The sequence below is a fragment of the Trichoplusia ni genome, chromosome 13 (genome assembly GCF_003590095.1).
Source record: "Trichoplusia ni isolate ovarian cell line Hi5 chromosome 13, tn1, whole genome shotgun sequence".
Lineage (NCBI taxonomy): Eukaryota > Metazoa > Arthropoda > Insecta > Lepidoptera > Noctuidae > Trichoplusia > Trichoplusia ni.
Genome location: NC_039490.1, coordinates 9,010,751 through 9,036,746, shown reverse-complemented (window position 1 = coordinate 9,036,746; position 25,996 = coordinate 9,010,751). Strand labels below are relative to the sequence as shown.

The 25,996-nt window shown below is 38.4% G+C and overlaps 1 protein-coding gene across 5 annotated transcripts in view; it reads right to left on the bottom strand.

The window, feature by feature from the left end:
- Positions 1–25,996, bottom strand: part of LOC113499982 (talin-1) — a 109,028-nt gene that overhangs the window by 46,237 nt on the left and 36,795 nt on the right. For all 5 annotated transcript variants that reach the window (XM_026880615.1, XM_026880616.1, XM_026880612.1 and 2 more), the window contains exons 4-28: positions 24,305–24,432; positions 23,586–23,740; positions 22,898–23,053; positions 22,351–22,454; positions 21,756–21,897; positions 21,094–21,285; positions 20,496–20,574; positions 19,891–20,059; positions 19,055–19,227; positions 18,239–18,400; positions 17,332–17,423; positions 16,078–16,166; positions 15,124–15,243; positions 14,538–14,676; positions 14,031–14,233; positions 13,478–13,579; positions 4,758–4,928; positions 4,042–4,243; positions 3,786–3,937; positions 3,171–3,290; positions 2,539–2,649; positions 1,854–1,943; positions 1,386–1,523; positions 841–959; positions 43–187 (exon numbers count right to left, since the gene is read on the bottom strand). In XM_026880615.1, coding sequence (XP_026736416.1) covers positions 43–187; positions 841–959; positions 1,386–1,523; positions 1,854–1,943; positions 2,539–2,649; positions 3,171–3,290; positions 3,786–3,937; positions 4,042–4,243; positions 4,758–4,928; positions 13,478–13,579; positions 14,031–14,233; positions 14,538–14,676; positions 15,124–15,243; positions 16,078–16,166; positions 17,332–17,423; positions 18,239–18,400; positions 19,055–19,227; positions 19,891–20,059; positions 20,496–20,574; positions 21,094–21,285; positions 21,756–21,897; positions 22,351–22,454; positions 22,898–23,053; positions 23,586–23,721 — 3,306 coding nt within the window. In that variant the 5' untranslated portion in view covers positions 23,722–23,740; positions 24,305–24,432. The remainder of the gene's footprint in view (positions 1–42; positions 188–840; positions 960–1,385; positions 1,524–1,853; positions 1,944–2,538; positions 2,650–3,170; positions 3,291–3,785; positions 3,938–4,041; positions 4,244–4,757; positions 4,929–13,477; positions 13,580–14,030; positions 14,234–14,537; positions 14,677–15,123; positions 15,244–16,077; positions 16,167–17,331; positions 17,424–18,238; positions 18,401–19,054; positions 19,228–19,890; positions 20,060–20,495; positions 20,575–21,093; positions 21,286–21,755; positions 21,898–22,350; positions 22,455–22,897; positions 23,054–23,585; positions 23,741–24,304; positions 24,433–25,996) is intronic.

Genomic DNA, 25,996 nt, shown 5'->3' with positions numbered 1-25,996 from the left:
CAGCTCGGTGCTTAACAGTGTATGTGGAAAGTTCTATCTCACCGTCTGTCCCGGCAGCGGTCTGAGCTCGAAGGCCCTGGCGGCCTCCTCCAGCTCGTCCAGCTCGGTCTGCAGCGAGCGCAGGATCTCCGCCGCCGCGTCCAGCTCCAGGCCCTTGCACGAGATGCGGGCGCGGCTTACTGCTGACCTGTGAGGGTTGGGGAGATGTTAGACTAGCATTAGTAGTAGTAGTAGTAGATCACGTTCCCAATTTCTGACAGCTCAGGTGGTGTGGACACGTCCTTCGTATGGACGACCACCGTCTACCGAAAGCGATCTTCTATTCCGAGACGGTTGGAGGCAAACGGAAGCTTGGAGGACAATATCTGCGCTACAAGGACGTGTTCAAAAGACATCTGAAGGCTTGCGCTATTGATCCTAAGGATTGGGAGAGGCTTGCATTAAATAGGTCCTCTTGGCGCAAAACTATTTTTGAAAACGTCAAGTAGTTCGAGGTGAAACGACTCCAGAAGACGAAAAGCGCCAAGCCCAGAAAGAGAAGCCTAAGCCGTCGTACACCTGTACTCTCAATTCTGCGGGTCAACTTTACTGCAGCGCTTGCGACCGAGTGTTTAGATCCAAACTCGGTCTAGGCAGTCACATTAGGGCTCACGCTAGAAAGTGAATTACCAAGGGTCGCCGTTATCGAAAATGATTAGTATCAGAACCAACCAGAGTCAATAATCATGAGCTGTACGGCGGGCGGGCGAGTGAACCGTTGCATCATTTAACACTTTCTGAAGGCCTAATTAGATAGTCTGTGTATGTGTCTGTGAGTCTCTGTGCGTGTGTGTGTGTTACCTGAGCTCGGCAGTGCTGGCGGTGAACCGCTGCGTGTTGTCGGCCAGATGCTTGGCGGCGGGCGCGTCCGCCAGCGTGGGCAGCGCGCCGCGGGCCGCCGCGATCACGTGGCCGCTCGGCTACAACACCACGTACCGATACAGTGACGTTCTTTTTATCTAGCTCATTGTTTCCCACAGCAGGGTTTACGTTGGGTTCCATGTGGCAAACCAGCAGTAGCTGGTAGCGAGGTGTTCGGAATTCAGTTAAAAAGTATTGAACATGAAAATAATTATAAATTGATCAGCTCTTTTAAAGCTCGCGGAAGCCAATTTTTTTTTAATATCTTATTATATACAAAGGAAAAGACAAGACTTTTTTCATGCCATTAACATTGTTATCGAAACTGCCACATAGCGTAACTTCATTAATCATTCATTATAAACTTTCAAAAGCATTTGAAAACATCTACTTGAAATATTTAACTTCTAAATACCAAACATTTGACGAATCAGAATTTCTAATCTAATTCAATTGTCTTATACACCAAGTCACAGCTGCATTACCTGCAGGAAGGCCTCCGAGGCGGAGATGAGGTCTAGCTGCGCGGCGGCGTGGCCGGGGCTGGCGGCGGACACCTTGACGGCGTCCGCCACGCGCGGGACCTGCTCGCTCAGGGACTTGCACTCCTCCAGGAGAGTTTCCTGTTACAAGTAATTGTTATTTACTAAGAGACCAACGAGACAACGACATCTACTTAACACTCAATATGACTATTCCAGAAAATATGCTTAATTTTTTGTTGTTATCTTTGAGTATCGTTCTTAACTTGAATAGAGCTGAAAAATCTTATATATAGAAATGTTTGCTGTTCGTTATTCCCTCAAAAACTCGAGAAGAGTCGATTTGGGTTTTTCTTGACATATTCGTAGCAGTCCAGGGAAGGTTTAAACGGTAATAAAATATGGGAAGTTGCAAAAGAAAATATTATTGTCTGCCGGGACAGCTAGTATAATATAAAAGTTATAACTTACCTGAGTATACTTGTTGGTGTTGTACTGCGTCGCGTTGTGAGCGGACGTGATGAGTTGCGTGGCGCTGGAGGCGGCCTGCCGGGCGCTCTCCTGTGCGCAATACATTATATTATATCAGTATACATTGGTATCAAATAACAGTCAAGGGATAGAGTAAGGTAGAGTTGTGTCCCAAAACTTGGAGATTGCCGGAAGTGTTGTAGGTGGAGCTACAGCTGCTCCTATTCACTATTTACGATTATTGACTGTTTTTGGAAGTATTAATTGTTTTTCTCGGACCTACTAAGCTTAAAGCACGCGAATTAAAAATAGGCGTTTGTGGAGATCATGTCAAATTATAAAGCGAACTTACAACTTTTAACTAAATTCTCTTTTCTGTACAACATATCCCTACATTTGTTATTCAAGAAAAAATTGCTAACCGCGGTCAACTACCCCACTGTATGACAAGTTCTAGTTATAAGTCGTTAAGTGTCAGTATACAGGGTGGAGCTGTCATCATCATCATTATCATCCACAGCCTTTATCCTCCCACTGCTGGGCATAGGCATCCCCTTTCGCGTGCCAATTTCTACGGTCCTGTGCTAGCCTCATCCAGACTCGACCCGAGACCTTTATAATGTCATCTCTCCATCTTGGTCCGGGTGTCGCTATAGTACCACCCTGTACGTTAGTATACACAGACCTGCAGCCGCGCGACCTGCGAGCCGACGATGTCCTGTCCCTGCGCGTAGTCCACCGTGATGTAGCGCAGCTCCTCCGCCGCGCGACGGAGAGCCTCCTGCTTCTCGCGGTCCTGTACGGGACAAGCAGACATACAGGCGTCAGTATGTAGTGGGTTAGTAGCCCAAGAGTCGGAAGTATGAGGCAAATTTGTAAGTTGATATGAAAGCTAAAAATTAATAGATTTAAAAGAATCCGCGATTTGTAAATGTCAGTCCATTCAAATTATATCTCAATCATTCCAGTTGGATTTATAGTTGTAAATTGCATTGTCATCGGGTTTGAAGCTACCCTGAGAATTTCAGTCTGGTAGCTTATCGGGAAGTGCCTTAAAATTGAGTTGCAAAATCCAACCGGAATGACAAACAAGAAAAGTGAGTGTATAAAAACGAAAGGTTAAGCGAAAGGTAACATCAAACCCGATGACAATGCAAATTACAACAATAAAAAGGGCTGCACCGAATATGATAAACATTGAATGGAGTGAACATTCAAAAACGTTGGTTTTTAGATTATTTTAACCTATTAATGTTTAGTGTAAATAGCCACGGTTGTACTAAATGTTCTCTATTAGCTATCACAGCTACCCCATACCTGTGGCTCGGACGCGCACTGGCGGGCCGCCTCCACCATGCGCGCGGTCGCGTCCGCCAGCAGCTTGGCGGCCGCCAACAGCTTGCGTTGGGCTTCTGAAGGTTGCTGTTCAGCTTCCGTCTGTTAAACAAAAAATTGTATAGAACTTTACTATAGTTTATACATTTGGGTTAAGCTGGCCTTTGTGTATGAACTTTTCAAGATTATGACTGTCTAAGTGTGTATTTATGTGCAATAAAGTATGTATATTCAATGTAAGTCATTGTAAGTTTTGCGGAAATTGAGAAGCTCGTCGCTAAACTATGAACTGTACAATTTGATCACAGATTAGGCTACATTTGATACGATCGACCCGTGGATGGTTGGCCATCTATGTCATGAAATTCCTGTATGTTTCGGAAGGCTTCTAAATTATGAGTTCCGGCTGTTATTTACACATCTTAGACAGTCGTTACAGGTAGTCAGAAGTTTGAAAGTCTGACAACCAGTCAAACCCAGTCTAACTAAGGGGTATCGTGTTGCCCAGGTAACTGGGTTGAGGAGGACAGATAGGCAGTCGCTCTGTAAAACACTGGTACAAAGCTGAATCCGGCCTGGTTGCCGACCCCCACATACCTTGATGCTGGTGATGAGATGCGCGGTGGCCTGCCCCAGCAGCCGCGCATGCCGCACCATGTCGGCCGCGTCCCCCGCGCCCACCACACGCTCGCTGGCGCACATCACGCTCTCCACAGACCGCTCTGTCACTGTCGGCTGGGCGCGACGCTCTGGGAACAGACAAACATACATGATTAACATGTTCAGATATATTGAGCCGACCGGGGATCGAACCCGAGTCCTCAGAGCCACTTGAGTACTAGTTGGTGCTCACCCAGGTCGCAGTGGGCCAGCAGCCGCTCCAGCTCCTCGGCGACCCTGGCGGCGGCGGCCGTGAGCAGCTGCACGGCGTCGCGCGCGGCGGGCGGCGCGGCGGCCGCGGCCTCGCCCAGGCGCGACACGGCCTGCGACACCTGCCGCGCCGCGCACGACAGCTGCGACCGGCACTCCGGGTTGCTCAGCGTCGGGGCCACCACCTGGTGATGGGGTCGGGGTTATTTTACTTCTTTAAAGCAGTCTATCTATTCATATTAAATATCTGAAATCTGCTGTATCATAGATGACCAATAAAGTTCAAGCAATTATGATTTTGTGCAGTCTTGTGTTGTTTAAAAGCTAAGTGGAAAATGTTCATCATTTGTAATTTTGCCTTTTTTAGTTTAGTGGTATTGTAATTAAATAAATAAATATTTTTTTTCGTTAAAGTGACTTTGTTTTTTATGTATGTGTCTGTATCTAACAAAGAGATCAATTTGACTTTTTCAAAATTATGTATAGTATTTTCTTAATTATTCGAAGCATAGCTCTCCAATTTTGCTGAAGAAATTCTAAGGAAATCTAGATTCTACACGTTGGAACCTGAAACCACCCACACTGGTGATCATTACTTAAACATTTCCTATACGGGGCGAGTAGCTAGCAGAAGGACGTGCATAAGCTGGTCTTATCTATTCTATTTTCTACTTTATCATATATCTGTTTGTTACGTACCTTAGCACAAGCCACCAGCTGGCTGGTCGCGAGCGCGCAGTGCGTGGCCGCGGAGATGATGGTGTTCTGCAGCTGTTGGTCATCCTTGCACTGCGCGGCGACGTTCTTGGCCTTCAGGACCAGTGCTGCTGTTGTGTTGGCCACCGCCTTGGCCAGGGAGAGAAGGATGTCCTGTGGAAGAGAGGTAGTGGTAAGTATGACTTGTATATCAACGCCAACGCCATCTAGTTTCAAACTAGGCAAAGCTTGTATTGAGTGCTTGACAACTGATAAATATACTTATATATTTCTAAACACATAAAATTACACCCAGACTCAGAACAAATGATCGTGCTCATCAAACAAACTTGTTTTGGATGGGAATCGAACCCACGCTCTCCGGTTTACGGCATTTGTATAGATGAGAATCGGAAAAACCTCACTGGAGATTTTGGCTTTGCATCACTATTACTTAGCGTATCCGCTAAGCCGCTAGCTGAGCCCCTAAGGCTAAGAAATTGAAGACCAATCACAGCGATCGGAATAACATATTGTTGTGTGTTTTAAACATTTCTGAAACTATCGGAAGTCATGCTATAATTTCCAATCAATATACCAATTTCAAAACAATGTACTAAAGCTTCAATAACCATCCTAACGGACGGAGTCAAGGACAAAAGCTAGTAAGATATTGTTATATTAGTTAAACTACAATAATAGATATGAGTGTATGTCTGTACATCTAACTAGTCAAGTACTTGCGTCACAAATTCCTTATAGCAGTAGACAGTATGTAAAAGATAAATTAGTTTCAGAATTTTGGCGACTGCTCCTTAGTTTTTTGTCTAAGAATGCGAAGATATACCTACAATATAATATAGGGAAATCTAGTCACATATACTCGGTAAACTTCGGCTTTTTTCGACAGTTTTCGGCTTAACGTAGATTGGGTTCGAATGGTCTAAAAATCGGTGTGTAAGAAAGAGATGGTAATATTTCGTTATTGCGTCATCAAAATAAATACAAGCTATAGGTGATTGGTAAACGGAAGACAGTTTAAATTCAGTATCGATTGTAGTTAGACGTTCCGAATATACGCTTTGATAAAATACGTAACATTGAGTTTAACTAGACAGAATTTTCGTTTTCTTTCTAATTGATGAAGTGATAATGCATATGTTGTTTATGATAAAAGAGAATATAGTGCAGAAGTGATATTTAGAAAACATTAACAGTGTTGTTATATAGAGCCGCTCTAAAGAATATGTTATTTACGCAACGATCATTAAAATTGACGTTGCATCGAGTATCAATAAAAATACTGAGCATATATTGACGAAGCACTGTTTCCTAAGTTACAAAGACAAGAATAGGAATATATCTATTTTTGAGACACACTACAATCTATAAATAAGTAAAATATCATGTATACACTCATAAATAACTGTTACCGTCGTAAAACATATGACATGTGGTGAGCGGATATACGCACGGACGCGTTTTATGTGTTTATGTCTATGGAGTCATGAATATTGTTTTAATAATAATATCTTTGAAATATTAGAAGATTAGTTTTTAATCACGTTATTGGTGGTTTTTATAATCAATTTTGGGATATTTGAAGTTTTTATTTATGTTTTGTTAGAGTTAGCTTGCTATATCACTGGATTCAGCTGATTACTGTATTTTACAAAGCGACGCATAGCAAGTCTCTAGTCATCTGAGTATGAAATACGGGTCACCCAATGTCAACCCGAAGAGAAAAATGGTATCACACGCCACGACTTAAAGGTCGTAATAACAAAAACGAGTCGTTTCATTAAGGTAAAATTATTTGGATTCATGAAATCGATCGAGAGATTGCAGCTTTATTTCCCTTCACTTTCACAATTTGACATTCAAAAACGTCATCTTAAAACGAACAGAGTATAAACGTAAATCTTAAGTGCAAATAATTATTGATCACGAATCAATTATTAAAAAGCACAAAATTCTTCTACATAATAAAAAAAACACGATCAATGAACGTCATATAAAATAACAAACATACATTTACAAAGTGACATGTGCGCGCGGGATTCGACCCGGCGACACAGTTCGCAGATGTCAGCCGCGCGGTATTTAGGTCACGAGTCTCGAGTATTTTTATAACAACGCCATCTGTTAATCTTGTCTTGAATTACTACCTTAACCAGTCAACTGACTCGCGTGGAGTTTGTTAACACTTGGTACTTGTTTTTGAAGTTCTATTGTTTAAGAGGTAGTTTTTATGGGAGCTGAATAGTAAACTTGCTAGTTTTAATATAGTATTGGTGAATGCATAATATTTTGTCAACTATGTTAGAGGCAATGCTAATGCTAATGCAGTTGCTCTTCATATAATTAAGATTTAATATTTTTAATTAATTTATCTTTTATCTGGTTGTTATATAGGCAGTTATACCTCGCTGATATATTTATAAGCATAAGTGAACTTGTATGTTGATGCCTGTTGAGTATTATTTCTAAATTTTTCAAGTATATATTAATAGATAGCTAACATAATAGATGTCGACGTTCAGGGGTAATATTAGTCCGTTACTTTTGCAATACATTCACTTTTGTGACAGTTAGTTGTAAATAAAACAATTCCTTTATAAAAGCAAATGTATTAACCAAAAATAACCAACATGGCGGCGAGAATTCAGAACCACAACCGTAAAGTGGAGGCCAGAATAAATGTACCAGCTGATTAGAAAATAATTGACTTTTATAATAACATGGGGCTTGCGTTGCACATGCACCATAAGTGACTGAGTGTATTTAGTTAAAAGATACCTTTTTTAAGCTGCAATTAGACACATTAGAAATAAAATTGTAATTAAAGATCTTGCTCTCAAATTGACTAACAATTAGATCCAGGTGGTCCTTGTAGGCAAGAAACAAAAAATAATTATACTGGTACATTTATTTCGACCTCATTGTATTAAAATTATTATAAAAATAATTATTTAAATCGCTGGCGAGTTTCGAATGAAAAAAAAAAACAATTTATAGAGATTCAAAAACAGTCTTGGTGTTTTAAGTAACATTTAAATTAGTCAACGAACCCAATAAAAAAATGCCATGGACAAACAAATAAATATATTGTTATAGGCTCTAGAACATAATTAAAAATAGTACTCGAAACTCACCAAGCATTCATAAAAAAACCTATTTTCAAAAAAATAAAATTAACAACTATGTATTCAGAAATAAAAAAAATGGCAAAAATATTATTAAAGCAATATTTCCTATGTTAGCTCCATACTTCTTCTATTAATTTACGACTTCGTTGCCATGTTATTATGTATATCTGTCGCTAATATACACTTTGTAATGACAGAGATAGCATGACACTTAACGACCACTTAAAACTGTGTGACGTTTCTGTGTTTGACCTTAAGGCTTCATAAGAGACTATAAAAGTTAATCTTGGGAAGAAATTGATGTATTTTCATTACTGAAACAAGTGAGTGTAGTTTTGCTTTTTCAAAATTAACTCGAAGTTCGCAAAGAATAATTTTGAGTTGGAATAATTTGATTTCTAAATCTATTTATGTTGTAATAGTTTAGTATGGGGTTAACATAAAATACACTGCTTTATATTGATAATGGCAACTTTAGTGCTTTGCATATGATATTGTAACATTGATATACAATTAATATATTTTAATATTGATTTTGTTAAAGCACATCATTAAGCATAATTAAAATCGATTACTTTAACCATCATATATTATTCATATTAGGAGTAAATAATTCATTTTTTCCTTTTAAGTATTTTTAGTAGACTTTGTAATCTCAAAACTGATGATTTATAGAATTTTAATAACATTTCGCTTGTGTTACTCTAATAATATTGATATAATGTCTTTCAGTTAAAAATTAACCGCTTATAAACCGTTGATCAAACAATTAGTTATATTATTTATATAGCAATGCCATACATATGCACAATAAAATTAATAACAATTTAGACCGAATACTTAAACACAACTCAATTTTAAGTCGCTCTTAAATCGCAGTCCTTTAAAATTTGAGGATCTTGACTATGTTACACTGATTTTTTAAATATAAAACTTTAAATGTATGTGAATGACATTCCTCTTCGCCAAGTGACTTTGACTTGTCAGTTCAATACATTTGAGTGATTCGTCAGCGTTAGCGAGGAGACATGTAACTTGTCTACCGACTCTCAAGAACGTTTGAGATTAAAATTCAAGTTGTTTTTGAGGTATTCGGGTATTAGTACTTATGTAAACTGTCGATCAGTCGCAAGATTTATATCATTATTGCAATTATTCGACAATCCACAGTAAAACTTAAAATAAACAACCAAAAATATATATACACATGTAGAAACAATTTTAGGAATCAATTTGACTGTGGATTTATATATAAAGGTACGTATACACGGGACACAACGGCTTGTGTATTGTTTATGTAACATATCGTGTTTATAGGCAATTGTTGCTTTAAGTTTTTAGTCTTGAATATAATCTAGATAGCATGATTAGCAGAGTAGTACAGCTCACTACACTATCGACCAATGTGAGCATCGAATTGCGGGTTCGAGTCCGGGATAAAACTGGCATTTGAGTGAATTTAAATATAATTTTATTGTTACTTTATTAGAGATATAAATTATAATTGTTAAATGACTCCACAGTCCACGGTATCGGAATTGCCAGACTAGTTTCGGACACAACCGGAGTCCTTAAGCATGAGATGACGTAGTCATTTTTAACTTGATAAAACTAAATATAGTTCCGTCAAGTCCCGTGTAAACGTACAAGGTCAAAAAACGTATAAAATAAACCCATATTAAGTACTGAGATTCGACCCACAGCTGCCTAATATCTTAATGTTTAATAGGTATAAAAATAAACAAAATAAACGACTAGCTTAATAGGCATTAAGGTTAATGGCAACAAATATAAATAAATTAAATATTTTGTATATTACGTACAATGTCACGTAAAGGGCATGCATTAACAAATGAAAAATGTATAAACAGATATACAAGAAAATAAATATGTTTAAGTGAATAAAAAATGTATTCATGTTCAATTTTGTGGTCTAAAGAGATGGGCAGTGAAGTATAGTTGAAATAAAAACATAAAAAATCAATGATATAGGGCCAAGAAAAGTATGAAATTAAATGGTTTGAAGTAAATTACGATTTCAAAGAAGTGCCTACTCATTGTAAAAGTTTAAGGATTGAAACTGAATAGCTCAATGTTAGTGTATATTCTAATTGCAATATTTAAACTAGACAACTAAGCTATTAGAGTCATATAAACTATTCAAAAGGGCCTGAAAAAGGAGCTACTTGATATAAAAACTTTTTTTATAGTTTTTTTTTGATAAAATTTGGAATAAAGTACTGTTTACATTGTCAGCGTATTATATACATGCCCTTTACGATACACTGCAATTTAATAAGACTCGAGTAAACTGTAATTTACTATTGTGATAAACTAAATTGTGATGATGAGGTAATAGCAACGGCAATGAGTCCTTAATAAGGCAATTTTTGTGATGTAAATAAATATTTAATACCTACCCCTAATTGCTACGAAAAGCGAGTAAGCAAAACCCTACGCGCACTTAATGAATAGAACCCCAGACCTTATTGTCTAGAACTAAACAAACTTAACACCGGAACTATAATGTTTATATTAAGATTGCCTTTTCATTATTTAACGTGGTTTTATGTAATGTTCATATGAAGAGCAAGGTCTCCTAGCATAGGACGAAACTTACTCACTTAAAAGGTTGTCTCTATGTTATATTTTCTATTTTAGCATCTGTCACGATAAACATTTTTTTCTTCTCTTATTGGCCGATTAGAACAATACTGAGAGGTTATAATTTCGCAATGTTTCTTTGCGTATTGCGAGATATTAAATCAAGGCTTGCTATCAAAGAGAGACGTCGCTACACAATTTCACAAGTGAAAAACTACCTCCTTTAAGTATCCACGCTCTCATAGTTACGTACTTTGCTTGTTAAGTTACGAAACCTAATAGAAATCCTAACAAACTACGTCTAAGTACTAATAAGTTACGTCATCAACGCGCAGTCTTTTTCCTATTGTCTTTATAATTTTGATAATACTTGCACCAAACATGCAAAGTACTTTTTTATAGAGGAAAAAGACGTTTAAGGCCCTTCGTATACTTCGACAACACAGGTATCCGCAGGGCCGGATCTAGGGGCCCAGGGGCCCCGAGGCAACAAGGGAGTGGGGGCCCCCTTGGTTCAAGTTAAAGTGTTGTAGTTCAAGTGTTTTATTCAGTGAAAAATTTATCAGCTTTTTTTTAGATGCCTACTTTGGTGGTGGGCCCCTAGGTGTCATGGTGCCTTATGGATAATACGGCACTGGGTATCCGGTATCCTCTATCTCCGAGGCACCATTTCCTCCCCCGAGGGAGTGGCTGTCCAAGGGTATTACCCCGCATTAACAAAAAAATGTGATACCAACCTTCATGGTGGTGTTTGGAGGTTTGCGAATACTGGACGCGGAGGGGAGCGGATACGTGGGCTGTCTTGTGTACGAAAGGTATTATTTTAATAGATTATATAATAGTTTTAAGTACCTAAATACATTTAAGAATAAACGAAACCTAATACTTTTGTTTTTAATAATATAGAGGGTATTGAAATGTAATATATAAGACTTTTTTCTTAACATTGTTTAGGTAAGTTAATATTTCATTGTTGCTTTGTTAAAATATTTTATATGAAAAATATAATATAAGGTATCAACACCAGTTTTTAGATATATCACCTCAAGAATTAAAAATATACTGTTTTTTTTTCACCGTTTAGTACCTAAAAGGCTGATTTAATTTGACAACTATTTAAACGTAGTTATTGTCTTCTCATTATTATAGTGATGTATTTGTGAAGTTATTTATATTAGTTGTAAGGTCCCTAAACCATAGGAATACGCCACCAAGTTTCTAGTTTTAAGAATGTCATCAAGTTTTAGAAAGTATGATCTAGATTTGAGTTTTCTTTTAATTAATCTTTTGATTTGTTTAGGCCCTAATATCACGGGATTTTTTTATAACATCGTATTAAAAGTGCTTTTGGAATATAAATACTGTTATTCTGAGTAAATGTCTAAACGCTATTGAATGTTTTAATGTAATGATTTTAAAATCCATATTTATTTTAATACGGACAGCCTTTGGACGTTAGTTTTTTTTTAAACTAACCTTCAAGGTGCCCTAGGACGGAATAGAAGAGAATATGAAAAAAATATAAACAATTTTTGTCAATGCATTAAAACAGGTTCCCTAACAATTTTGTCTTTTTTATAGTCACTCCTGTACTGTGAATATTTCTTACTTTAAGATCATGGTCAAAATATTAATGGTCTTGATAACATTTCTCAAAAACTGCCCCTACATCATTTCAAAACACTTTTCATCTGCGCCTTCACTCACACACGGATCGCTAGGCAACAACCACTGTATAAACAGTGCTACCAACATAAAGAATATAGACATCAGACATAGAATATTCAGCCAATTGTCTTTGAAGGTTGTCTGTAGTTCTATTTCTAGACAGACACATTTAGGACAACACTTTTGTTCTGTCCTAGGACATTTTCTTTTACAATACTGACAAAATCCTGTGATATTTTCTCCGGTACATTTGAATGTTGGATTGTAAACGATTCTTATTTCTGTTTTCCCTTTATTCTGAGTACTCGAGACGTCCGTGTTTCTATCTCTCGTCTCGCTTGTGTAGTACCTCTCGCTCTTTTTGATGAAGTTTTCGAATCCGTCGTTTTTGAGTTTAGATATTTGGTTTTTTGTGAAACTAGCTTCAGCTGTCTCCATAAAGGTTTCCGTGGTTGTTAGCACCCGGTTGTATCGTTCCGGGTTGAATAGTTTCATGTTTAACGACCCGGATACCCGGACATCCGGCCCGGACTTTGTGACGTCATTGATAATGCTGTGACACTCGATTTTTTTACCGTTAAATCGATTAAACTGATCGTTGATATCGTTCTTATCGATATTGTCTGAGAGAAAGAATTGTTTACGTAAAACATCGTTTTTGTTACGCCTATCAAAATCTATGCTGATATCGGATAGTTTATCGATACTTATATTCGACTTATCGATATTAACATCCCGAGCATTATCGACATTGATATTTTTATCGGGTTTAATATTAGATTTATCGATCGCATCAAATTTATCGACATCCGTATCGAAGTTAACGTTAGCATAACTATGATTAGAATAATCCTTTTTGAAATTATAAATTTTATCTGTAATCGTTTTGGGGTACAACTTAGGGCTGTTGCCATCTAAGTAGCCTTCACAATTCTGTACTATAGTGTCATAATCATCGCTGGACCTGTCTACTCTGTTATTGAGGAGCACTTTACAGTAATCTAAACTTCTATAGTAGTCACTGTCGGACTCCTCCTGTATAACGTCTAGACCCCAATTCCGCGTGACATCTATATCTTCGTAGATACCGTCATCGATGTCCCTCTGCTGTCCGTTACCTATATCTAAGCTTTCGAAGTTAGTATCGTAGTTATCTTTATCTTTTCCGAAGAATACTTTGTAAAAGTTGTCGTAGCAGTAGTTGAGTTTTCTGTAGAGGAAGGATTTCTTTTGCTGTCGCCTGGGGTCGGTTTGGGGTCGGCTGGGGTCGCTGTGGGGTCGCTGGGGGTCGTCGGAGGTTACCTGTGTCTCCTTGTGCTCCTCGGTCTCCTCGCCGATGGTGTGCAGGACTGATGTGGAGGCCTCGCCGACGCGGGAGGCTGCGTTCAGGAGGTTTTGGCGCGGCTGGAAGTAGAGAGAGTGGGGTTAGATTGGTGTTGGATTATAATCATTATATTACCCGTATAATGATTATAATCCAACACCAAGTTGACAAGTTTCTGAAATGTAGAAACCTGGTGAGGGATGACTAGTATAAAATTATACAACAAAACACTTTGTGCAGTTATAAACTTGAGATTAAAATCAATTATTATTCAGAATTTATAACTTTTAATCTTTTTTGACAACTTTAAGGCAGTCTATAGTTGTAGTAACATTTGACACATTAGACTTGACTTAACGTGCGATATTATTGATTATCGTAATTCACCTTTTAAAAACCAATTATAATAGCAAACATGAATTGCTAAAACACTCCTTGACAAAATCGTAACCAAATCAAATTATTTTAAATTACATCATCATATATTTCTTCCTACAGCCAATACACTAGACTACAAGGTCTACCCCTCACCTCCTTGGTCTCGGGCTCGGCCGCCTTGAGCAGGTCGGTGAAGGCCGAGCAGAGCTTCCTGGTGGCGTCCAGCAGCGAGTCCCCGTGGTCGGCGTCGTCCATGAGCGCGGCGATCATCTGCACGCCCTTCGTCATCTGCGGCAGGTTCGACGTGATCGTGGTGATGGCCGCGCCCACTGCCGTGTGGTCCACTTCTTCTGTACCTGGGGAGGGAGATGGATGTAGTGTTAAGGTTGTTTTATTTGTAAATTATAGCACCATTTCAGAGCGAGGTATGAAACGTTTTTTGCTACTGCGCTTTCAAAGTGAATTGGTATAGCTCGACAGATTGCCTTTTAAAACCAGTCTACGCACAATGGGCCAATCTAAAGCCTTACTCGAAAAAAAGAGCTTCTCACTTAGAAAATCAATAATAATATCGACGAGTTGTTTATCTAGCAAATAGTTATTTACTAGCAATGACAATTCTCTGACTAAACTGGTCACCCACCACGAGTCCATACGTACCGGAAGTGAGCGTGACGACCTGCGCGGTGGCCGCGTTCATGGCGGCGATGTGTGACGTCACGACCTGCTTGTTGCTGTCCAGCGTCACCTGCTTCCACTTGACGGAGGCCGCGTCCGAGCCCAGCCCGGGGAGCGAGGCCTGGAGGCAGACATATACAGTTATAATTATATGTACATCTAGTGAAATGTGAAACTAAGGCGTACCGTAACTAGTACTAACTAGCTATAGCCGTGTACAGATTATTGAGGAAAAGTATTTGAATTATTCTTCAGCGTTCCATGTGATTGGTCACTTGTTATGTGTTTTTGTCGTTTACAGTAAATTAAAAGAAAGATTACATATTCAAATAAAACATATTAAAAAATAAAGCGTTATTCCCAATTTAAAAAGGTAACTTAATAACTACAAGAAGTTAATCAAATCGAAAATCAAATAACACTATCTAGGTAATGTAACTTTACCCAAAAATTATCGCGATCACTGCCAGTGCTACTTGGTCTAAACAGCACATCATTCAAAATATGCATGTTCCTGTTATCCCCTTTTAACTTTATATTACAAACTATGTAGTATGTATCGTCTCACCCTGCTGAGCCCCTCCTCGGTCTGCTTGATGATCTCGCGGCCGGTGGTGATGGTGGACAGCAGGGCGCGCTGCGGCTCCGACAGGATCGACGTCACCTTGGTCTGCTGCACCTGCGAGGCCTGGGGGAGGGGTACCGAGATGATGAGAAGAAGGTAGATGTGGAAATTTTAAGAAAGTATCAAAAGCAATGTATAATTTTATCGTATTTTTTACTATCGACGATTTTAGACTGTGGTCCACATCATAATTGTTTTACCGAGACGGTAAAAACAGATTAAAAAGCTAAGATTAACTCGAACAGGGAATAAAATATATATTGAACTATCAAAATCAATTTAAAATTAAATTGAATTTATTTTTTTGACGGATTCATTTGGAAGTAGGTATCTCATTATCAAGTCTTAATTTCCTATTTCCAGTTTCCTTTCTATATAAGACTTCTCATAATCGTGAATACCAATAAAAAATCACGTATCAAAGATGTTGTGACCATAAATCTAACCTTTCCACGACACCCTTAACTTATAAACAATTGTTTATTAATAATATATACCTACACAGACCATCTCGATGACTAAATAGCCAAGAGCAGCGTGAAACAAAATGTTTTACACATTATTAAATAGAATACAAGGAAACAATTGTATCTTGTGGAAGTTGAATCAAGAAAGTCATATATTTGTAGTGCATTTGAATAAACACTGCGTGTAGTTGGTGTAACTATAGCATACATATAAACTTAAAACTATGAAGTACTTGATAATAATAATTTGGCATGTTAACTCTACTATTGAATGATCTATTGAACGCAAAAAGAATTTTTCATTTTGAACCAGTAGTTCCTGAGATAAGGTTGAAACAAACAAACAAACTCTTCAGCTTTATATATTAGTATGGATTATGCCGTTATCACGATCAAGTACTGTGCAAAAGAACATGAAAGCCATACTGACAGCGGGCGGGGTGTGCCCCGTAATGATCTGTCCGGAGACGGTGGTCTGCTGCGCGCCCGTCATGTGGCCCACCGCGAAGGGTTTGGCTCCTACGAGGCAAGGCGTTGTACAAGCTGAGTGCTGCGTCTTAATGTGGGCTTTGTATACGTCAGCTTATTAATGAAATAACTTCACCTATACTTAATAGGGATGATGACTAATTCTTTAATGTTCTTAGGTAGTACAGTCAGGCACACACAGGCACACAGTTTATTTTGTGCCGCAAACAAAAAATTGATCAAAATACTATCATATAGTAAAAGACACTTTTATGTATAGGTTTTGCTTAGTTTTCTCGAACTAGTATTTTATCTTAGTAAATTTTTTGTTCAGATACATACATGTCTAATATTTTTAAACGCTTTTATCATCGCTATTATTTCAAAAAAGTATTTCGTTGTAAGCTTTTCGTACAAAGCAATACTGATTCAGAATTCAATTTGAAGTTACTTTTTACTTCTCAATAGTAAGTTATCTATCAAGAGATAAACCTCATTAATAAATACAACATCTCTTTACTCCTATAAAACAGTTAACTAACACATTAAGACGCATCACAATACAAAACAAAAGTGTATCTATATATAAAAACATAGTAAAATAAAATAAAATTTAAGCTTTATTAACAAACTGACTGATCATTACTTCTTATTTACATTCAGAAACTTTAACAGGTACTAAAGGTAAAAGGCAAGACTGTTTTGTATCTGAATATGTCATTAATATTGTGTCTATTCAAAAGAATTATAAGACACAGCTGTTAGGTCCAAGTTGTTTAGTTTTTCTTGGGTCTTTGGAAAGAGGTTACTTTTAGTAAAGAATATAAGACTATTCAATGTTTAATAATATACAGTATTCCAAAATTTAATAATATTAATAATATTCCACAACTTAACACAACGCCATCTAGTCTCAAACTAAGCAAAGCTTGTGTTATGAGTACTAGACAACTGATAAACATACTTATATATTTCTAAATACATACATAATATAGATAAATTACAACCAAACTCAGAACAAATGATCTTGTTCACGTCACAAACATTTGTCCCGGGTGGGAATCGAACCCACGACCTCCGGCATACCAGTCAGGTCTACTAACCACTAGACCAACAGGCCAGTCTAACTTGAGTAGTATTTTAGAACTTAAAAAGAATAACATCTATATAAACATAACTAAAATTATTTATACATATAGTAAGTAGCGCATTTTACCTTCAGCCCCTGGGCGGTGTACGGCGGGCTTGGCGAGAGACTCCGTGTTGACCTTGCCGGACTTGAAGGTGTCATGTTGGATGATGTTGGCTCTGGGGACAGAATTATAATGGGTTAATTTAATATGAAGGATGATCGAGAGTATTTGTTGTTGTAGAGGTTATAAAAAAAAAACTACTCCCGCAGTAAGGAATTTTATCCTTATTCCTTTTAATTTAATCCTTATGTCGCGGTAGATTTCACAAACATTCAAGTCACATAGACAAAGACGTCAGACTGAGAACAAGAATACGTGGATCACACAACTTTAGTCCTAAGCGGGAATCGAACCATGCAACACGTTGGATGACGGATTTGGCGTGGTTATCAAAACCACTCGGCTAAACGTCTATAAATGATGATTAAATATTGGCTTGTACAGAGAAAAAAAAGATAAATAAATCTAAATAGCCACGTTTTTGTCACTAAATTCAAATGTTATCAAAATCAGTTTAAACGTTTTTAAAATGTAAATTGTATTGTCATTCAATGCAATGAATATTTCAGCCTGCTTATATAGCTTATAGGGAAGTGCCTCAATATTGAGTTACAAAAATCCAACCGGAACGACAGACAAAGAAACAATAAAGTGAGAGAATTAAAGCGTGGGTAATATAAGTGTTGCTTGGTGTATACTGATTTTTGGCCAACAGTGCTAATGTGGGCTCCTGTAATAGTATTCTTGATTCGCTTCTATCGGACGAGGCTAGAATGCTTTATAGCATTATGATAATGGCTATAATATTGCGGGCAGGCAACTAATTATATGTAAGTGTTAATTTTCAAAAACAATTGTATAAGTCATCGGGGTGATATTTTCTATACAGAAGAAAACCTGTGAATTAAAGAAAGATAAATCTGCACTGACTTGCTGGGCGAGACGGAGTCCTCGAGCATGGCGGAGCCCTCGTCGCCGTCGATGCCGCGGTGGTCGCGCGCGCGCTGGCGCCGCACGATGATGTCGATGTAGCCCGCGATCACCTGCAGGATCTGCTCCGCCTCCGTCGTCTGCACCGAGTAGTACTGGTCGCTGCGGACGGAAACAACTTCGCTTTCAGTGGGTGAGCAGCTCCACATGTAGCATTTAGACTTACTTGCTCAACTGTCGTAATAGCGACGAGTTAGTGATAACATTATCGAAAAGTAAAAGGTTTTAATGTTCTATTTATCGAACACTGAATTTTAGGAACAATACCTGAAGTGAATCATCTATCAAATCTCAAATAAGCTGGTGTGGTTGGTTATATATCTTATGCTGAACCAATCGCACTTCTATCAACCACAAAAACCAGTAACATAATTATTTTTGCAAACAACGACAATTCACCGATATCGTTGACGAAATATATCTTAATACTTATATTACTGCTTGCACCCACCATGTAGATACCACATGAGAAAAATTATGCTTACTTCCAATAACCAAATTTTGAGGATAGCACAGGGGCATATCAGTGCGAAATATGCATGGGAGTTTGGTGTCGTTGACTTATCTTCAATTTGATTTTTTAAGAGATTATACAATTTCGCTTTTAATTTGTAATTCATCTATAATACTTATGTTGTTAAAAATACAAACTACATTAGAAAGTCCTCAGTTCTACATCTAGCACAGTAACAAGCTTCCTTCATTTAAGACTAGATGGCGTTGTAAATTGTGTAACATTATATTAAGTATATGTACCTATAGTCCCCGAAGTCGAGTGTGAAGGTGTTGGGCGAGGCGCACCACCTCCTGACGGTGGTGAGCGGCCAGGTCTGCAGGATCTCCTTGGTCTTCTCGTCCAGCCGCAGGACAGAGTCCTTGGTCACGCCCAGCAGGCGCGGGACCAGCTTGTTCTTGCCTTTCATCTTTTCCTGTTGGTGAAGTTGTTGGTTAGATCTTAGGGTGTAAGTAAACAGAGTTGATATTTTTCTGTTAAGATTGTATGTATCAAAACGTGACTTTTTTATCAATTGTTTAATGTCTTGTGTTGGCGATACTTTAATAAAAAAAATGACAATCATTGAGTAACCTCTAAAAGAGTTGTGTTCTTGACATGAATGACACAAATCAAAGTCATGCAAGTGGATTGTTGACGATGCACTACTCATCAATGATAAACGCTTGTAACATTCCCTCCTGGTTTTGTATTATTTTGATCTTAGTCACACCTAACCTTAGTAAAGGGCTCCAAGACAAATCACACACCTTTGAGTACTGATACTGATAGACTCTCTCAAATGTATTAGATTGACAAGACAAATTCACACTCGTCTAATACGAAAAACCATCAAGGCACTCTAAGTGGGAATCAAACCCACGTCTTCTGGTTTAGCAGCCCGAATTCTACCTACTACGCTAGACTCCCTAAAATCTATTAAACTGACAAGACAAAATCACGACACTTATCAAAACGGAACTTTCATTTACTTAAAGTTTTCCATTGTAATACGAAATAACGCCTAGGACATCTAATTTAGCAGACCAGGTTCTACCCACTACGCCAAAACGCCAGTGAAACCTTGATAAGAACATACCTTGACCAGGAAGAAGGCGACTCCGTATGTCTTCAGGTCTCTGGCACTTTTGGTGTACAACACCTTGGCGTCCAGTTCGGACAGGCCGACGTGCTTCTTGTGCTCCTTGAAGACTTTCTTCTCAATACCTTTCACCTTCATGTATGAGGCAGGGAGGAACTCCTTAAGGCTGGAAGTGGAGAGACGAGTGTTAGGGAGGTATGACATAGCTTCTGTAATAGGCAAGTAATGTATAGACGAGTGTACGCCATCGTCTATACATTACTTGCCTATTACATCATCTTGGATATAAAATGAATAAAGACTAGTGGATTTTTGGTCATCATTTTTCTTGACGACTAATTACGATATTTTGACATTAAATCATAGTTTTTTAACAGCAATAATATACTTCAAATGAGAACTACTGAGCCTAACTTGATTTTTTACAGGACTAAATAATAGAAATATATATTAAATAAATTTAAAATCATGTAAATCGGTCCATCAATTAAAAGGTTTTGAACAAACAAAAAATACAGATGATTTTTTTAAAGTCGATTGAAAAGATAACATTTATAAGGTAACGATATTAGTATCTTAATTATTGCAGTGCGTTTACTCACTCTAAAAACCCGGTTGTGTGTTTGTCCTCGCGGTGATCTCCGAACTGTATCTGACACTGGATGCCCGCGAACTCGCACGCTGCAGACAAATTATAAGTTATAGGAATATTGTATATTGCAAAGAATATTAATAAGCTTTGAAATATTGTTTGACGAATAGTTTTCTATTGTTACTTTGAAACAATGATAGATGACGATTGATAGAAGACACATACATAATTTTTACATCCTATTTTTTCTACGTTTTTTATTTTTTATTTACGTTTGTACGATCTTTTAGTTGTTTTCTTTAACTTCTTTAGGCGCCACTATTATGTAAGTGAACGACAATCCAACGGAAGTCCGTTACGGCAATATGGCGTATTTCTTTGCCATCCGGACTTAATTTTTTTAACTGAATTGCCATCACGTATAATAGCAAAGGGGGGGGGGGGATATGTCCAGGAGTGGACTACTAAAGGCTGATGATGATGATGATAATAGCAAAGAAGTTTTACTTCATCGCGTGTCGTCACACACATTCTTTTTTTATTGAGTAGTATGTAGTTATTAGTGACATTGAATACTATTAACGACATTTGCCGAGTGTGTCGCGTACCCTTGTCGACGGTGATGGGATGCGTGCCCTCGAGGATGGCGTCCCGCGCCTGCACGTACAGCAGGTTGAGCTGCACGGGGTCGCGCGAGTCCACGTTGCGGTCCGAGAAGAACAGCTTGCGCCGCAGCAGCAGCGTCTCGCGACCCTCGATGCCCTGCTCGCGGAGGGTCTTCGACGGCTCCACCCAGTTCACTGGCGGAAGGAGATATATTAATGTTATGAAGGTAAGGCTAAAGAAAGGTTCTGAGGATGCGGTCCTTACTGATAATAGTGGTGAACGAATACGAATATATACTTGATCTAAATTTTCTTTGTAATACTTCAAGAAGATAATATAACAATTCTGCCGACTTAGTTCTTTTATTTAGGCAAATAAGATCATTATGAGGTTTTCAGAAGAATACCTGTACATTACATATTCGCATAAGTTAGTTATCACTCCTATCTAACTTACTAATGGATACTGTGTAATTCACTACTATAGTTTGTAGACGTCATTTAAGTAGTCGCTTCAAATTGAATTAACAGCTCAAATAGACAGTATCTCCCAAAATAAGTTAACTATCTGAACCGGTTAAGATTGAAAGCCGACCACACCACAAAGTCAGAAAAGCTACAATGCACAGAACTGCATATCCAGATAGATCTACATCATCAGCTACCTTCATCATCAGTCCTGAGCTTCTTCCGCAGCTGCTCCATCTTGGCGTCGCGTTCCTTCTCCTGGTGCTTGCGCTTCAGGGTCAGGGTGCCGAAGTTCGGCTTCTCGCAGGGGTCCGGCTCGTCTTTCTGTTCTTCACGGACCTGGTGAGATGAGATCAGATAAATAAGTTTCCTATAGTTGTGTTATCATTGGGGAGGCCTATGTCCAGCAGTGGACGAATATGGGCTGATGATAATGTGGTATCATCATTCATTAAAGCTTGAGTCTGCGCATACATGTTTTACTTTTTTTCCTCTAGCCCACTGTGTCCCACTGCTGGGCAAAGGCCTCCCTGTATTACTCATGTATTTCTAGCTACTGAAAATAATAAAAGAGTTAAATCCAAAAGTCTGGGTATTCTTCATATATGTCTTGAATTTTTGTGAAAATAACTGCAATATAGGCATTAATTAATTAATTCTAGCCGTATCATCATCATCATCAGCCCATATTCGTCCACTATTGGACATAGGCCTCCCAACTGCACGCGATCTAGCCGTATAGAGCATATTAATGTTAGAAATACCTAAAAAACTACAAATATAATAACTCACCAATCCATATTCATCATAATTGGTGATACCAATCTTGGTGCAGATCACCACCATGAGGTTGGCCACGACCTGACTGTCGTCAACCAACAGGGTCTTTACAGTACCTAGAACAAAAAGTTAGTATTTAGAATATAATGTATTGTAATCAGAGGAAACCTGGGTCCATGATGGACAGATATAGAAGATAGGGAGATGTAGAATGGAGATGAGAATGGCATGAACAAAGAGATGCCCAGGCCCAGCAGTGGGGCACAGAACACTGTAGTACGCTACTACGACATAATTGTATTAATTGTTTTGAAAAACTCTTACAGGAATTATAATTTTAGATTCATAACAGATGAAGTGCCTAGAAAATCTATAATCATCTTTCAAAAATAAACCTTAAAACTATAAGTAGAAGGTTCATTTCAGCTTGTAGTGTTTAAAGGCACAATGACCCAAAAGCGAACATTCTATTAAGTTCTTCGTCTAACTAAAATTCCTAGTGTCATAATTTCAATACACATTTTTCATACTTGTTAACTCATTAGTTGAATATGCTCACCATCCAACATCCGGACCCTGAGATTCCTGGTCTTCTTGTTGTACTCCAGCAGGTCTCCGTTCCTCAACATGTAGTAGTCGAGGCTGCGTGACGCCTCCAGCCATATCCCCTTCTTGTTGTCCTCTTCCGAGGCCAAGAAGAGGCCGTATTCTTTTGCTGTTGATACAAAATGGTACTTTATTGTTTATCGGATCGCTTTGCAAAGTTTTTTGAAAGTTTTGGGTGGCTATAGTTAATTTAAATTCAAAGAAATCTGTCTGGAATGCAGGCATTCCTATCTGGTTCAGGAAACAAATGATGATGTTTATGTGTACGGGATCTTTAGGGACACATAATTTCTAATTCGGCAAATAGGCATTAGTCGGGCACTCCCGATAAATACGCGTGACATCATTCAATAATTGTGCACAAAAATAGAGATGATAATAAAAGTCCAATTTTCTAAAGTTTCAACGTGGATCTCGAATAATCTCTTTATTTTTGGATTTAATACTTTACGATAATTTATATTATTTTCTATGTTCGGTATTTCTGTCCCAATTATTTTCTTATCTATCGGATACTATCTATCATTATTTTCGTATCTTTATGGACTTCATCAAATAGTTCGTTAGTTTTCTAGCTACTGCAACTAGAGTCAAAAATATAACGTTTTAAAAGTGCCTGAACTATTATTAGGTTAACTCACGATCTCCACTGCTGGCTTCCAGTATCTTCTCCCGGATGATGCGGCAGGCGTCGTACACGGTGGTGGCGGGGTCGAACTGGATGGTCTTGACCGCCTGCCCGCCGTCTAATGATATCTTCAGCGAGAGAGCCGCCATCTTGCTCAGAGAGTGCGCTCTGAGGGAGAGAGGTGGGGGATTGTGTAGCTGGTGGAATGATTACTGAGTTTTTGGCAGATATTTGTTGTACAAGTCTGGGTGGCTTTTACCTTTGTGTATCATTTGTATGTTTGTGATGGTATTGCAATCACATAATTCCTTAGTGAAGGACTCAGTTTCTTTGATAAAGTCAGTTATTTCTATTTTTCCTTTATGAGAACAATATTTTAAACATTAGTTTGAAAGAAGTTTTTTACAGGTCTACCCAAAATGAGTAATGTATTGATTGGTATCAAGGTTCTATGATTCTATGTATGTAAGTTTGCAAAATTCTATCTGTCACCATCAATTTCTTTTCCTTTGGTACCATATTCAAGTATTTAAAATTCTAACTTAACATACACTTAAGCATTGCATCTCCATACTTTATTAAATGATGCAACGGTTTACTCACGCGTATTTATCGAGATTGGCCGAATAGTTGTAGCTTATGATTAAGGACTGCGGTGGGGACCGAAACTAGTCTGGCAATCCCGATAAATACGCGCGGGTAAACCGTTACATCTTTTAATAATCTCCATACCTGTATATAGTAGCAGTGTGTTGTGATCTATCGTCGAGCTCCTGTAGGTCTAGCGAGTGCGCGCTGGCGCGGCGCGGCCGAGGACTGGCAGAGAACGAGTGGTGGCGCGGACGCGAGGAGAATGAACCCTGGAAGTAAAGGAGTAATTGAGTGAGGTGGGAATTATAATGATAGTGGGATTCTTAATACGTAGGGGTGATGTTAGTGGGGAGTGGATTCTTGTAGATGAAATTTGTTCTAAACTTAATATTATTCAAGCCTATGGCAAAATCAAAATCAAAAGTCATTTATTCAAATTAGGCTACTAAGTAGCACTTTTTGAAGGTCAAATTACATTGACAGCACCCAGTTTTGCCCACCCGTCACCGCTTCCTAAGTGCTTTTGCTGTGAGAGAAGAAACGGCGCAACAAACTCCCCAGCAGCACGCTGTCTTTCCATTTACAATATAATTATTAAAAAATATATCAAAATAAGTGTGTAGGTGCCGTGCCAAATAAACAAAAATTTGAGGTCATGGTACCTAAGCCACTATGAACTTAAACTGTCAACTACTCGGCCAAGGTCAGCAGACCGACCAGCCACCGCAAGCAGCACCCGTTCACGAGTATGACGCAAGGGTCAGCCATCACCTCCCTCGCCATATTTGAGGGAAGGAGGTGACCCGACCCAAGACGCCACCGCAGGCAGTGACGACTAAGGGAGCATGACGTATCTGCTGCCGGCTAATAAAATAAAACTCAAAGAAAGAAATACCCCAAACGTTGATTTACCTGGCACAGCCCCGAACACGGAGGCGGCATAAATTGCTACGTCATTCAATCTTATAATTAATAAAATTATACATGTCAAAATTTCTAATAAAGAACATATACGTTTATGCGTATAATCATACTAAAAATAAAACAAAATAGGTAACACAATGTTACATACATAAAGTATGCCTATCAAATAACATAATAATCGTAATAACACGTCATACATTAATCCACACTAAAACCGTCCTGTGTTAATCACGGCGACCAACTATTTTTATCATTCAAGTAATCATTTATTGTATAGTAAGCCTTCTTGCATAGTTTATCTTTAACCGTTGATTTAAACGAGTTGAATGGCAATTCCAATAAACTAGGAGGTAGTTTATTGTAGAGGCGAACACTAAGCCCTACAAATGAGTTGTGTACCCTATGTAAACGGTGCGATGTACCAATTAGCTTATGTTTGTTCCGTGTATTTATACTATGTATATCACTCTTTTTATGGTATAAGTGAAGATTTTGTCGTATCCATAGTATATTATCTAAAATAAATTGGGATGCTACAGTTAAAATGCCTATCTCTTTAAACCGCTCCCTAAGAGAAACTCTAGAGCCTAGCTGATAAATGGATCTGACAGCTCGCTTTTGTAAGACGAATATCGCTTCGATATCAGCCGCCTTACCCCACAGAAGTATGCTATAGGACATAACGCTGTGGAAGTAGCTGAAATAAACAAGACGAGCTGTGACCACGTCAGTAATCTGCCTAACTTTTCTAACTGCGTAAGCGGCAGAGCTGAGTTTATTCGCTAGGTATGCAATATGCGCCGACCACTTTAGTTTTGCATCAACCGTAACACCGAGAAAAACCGTTGATTCTACAGTCTCTAGCACTTCATTATTTATAACAATATTTGGCCCAAGATTCTTAACATT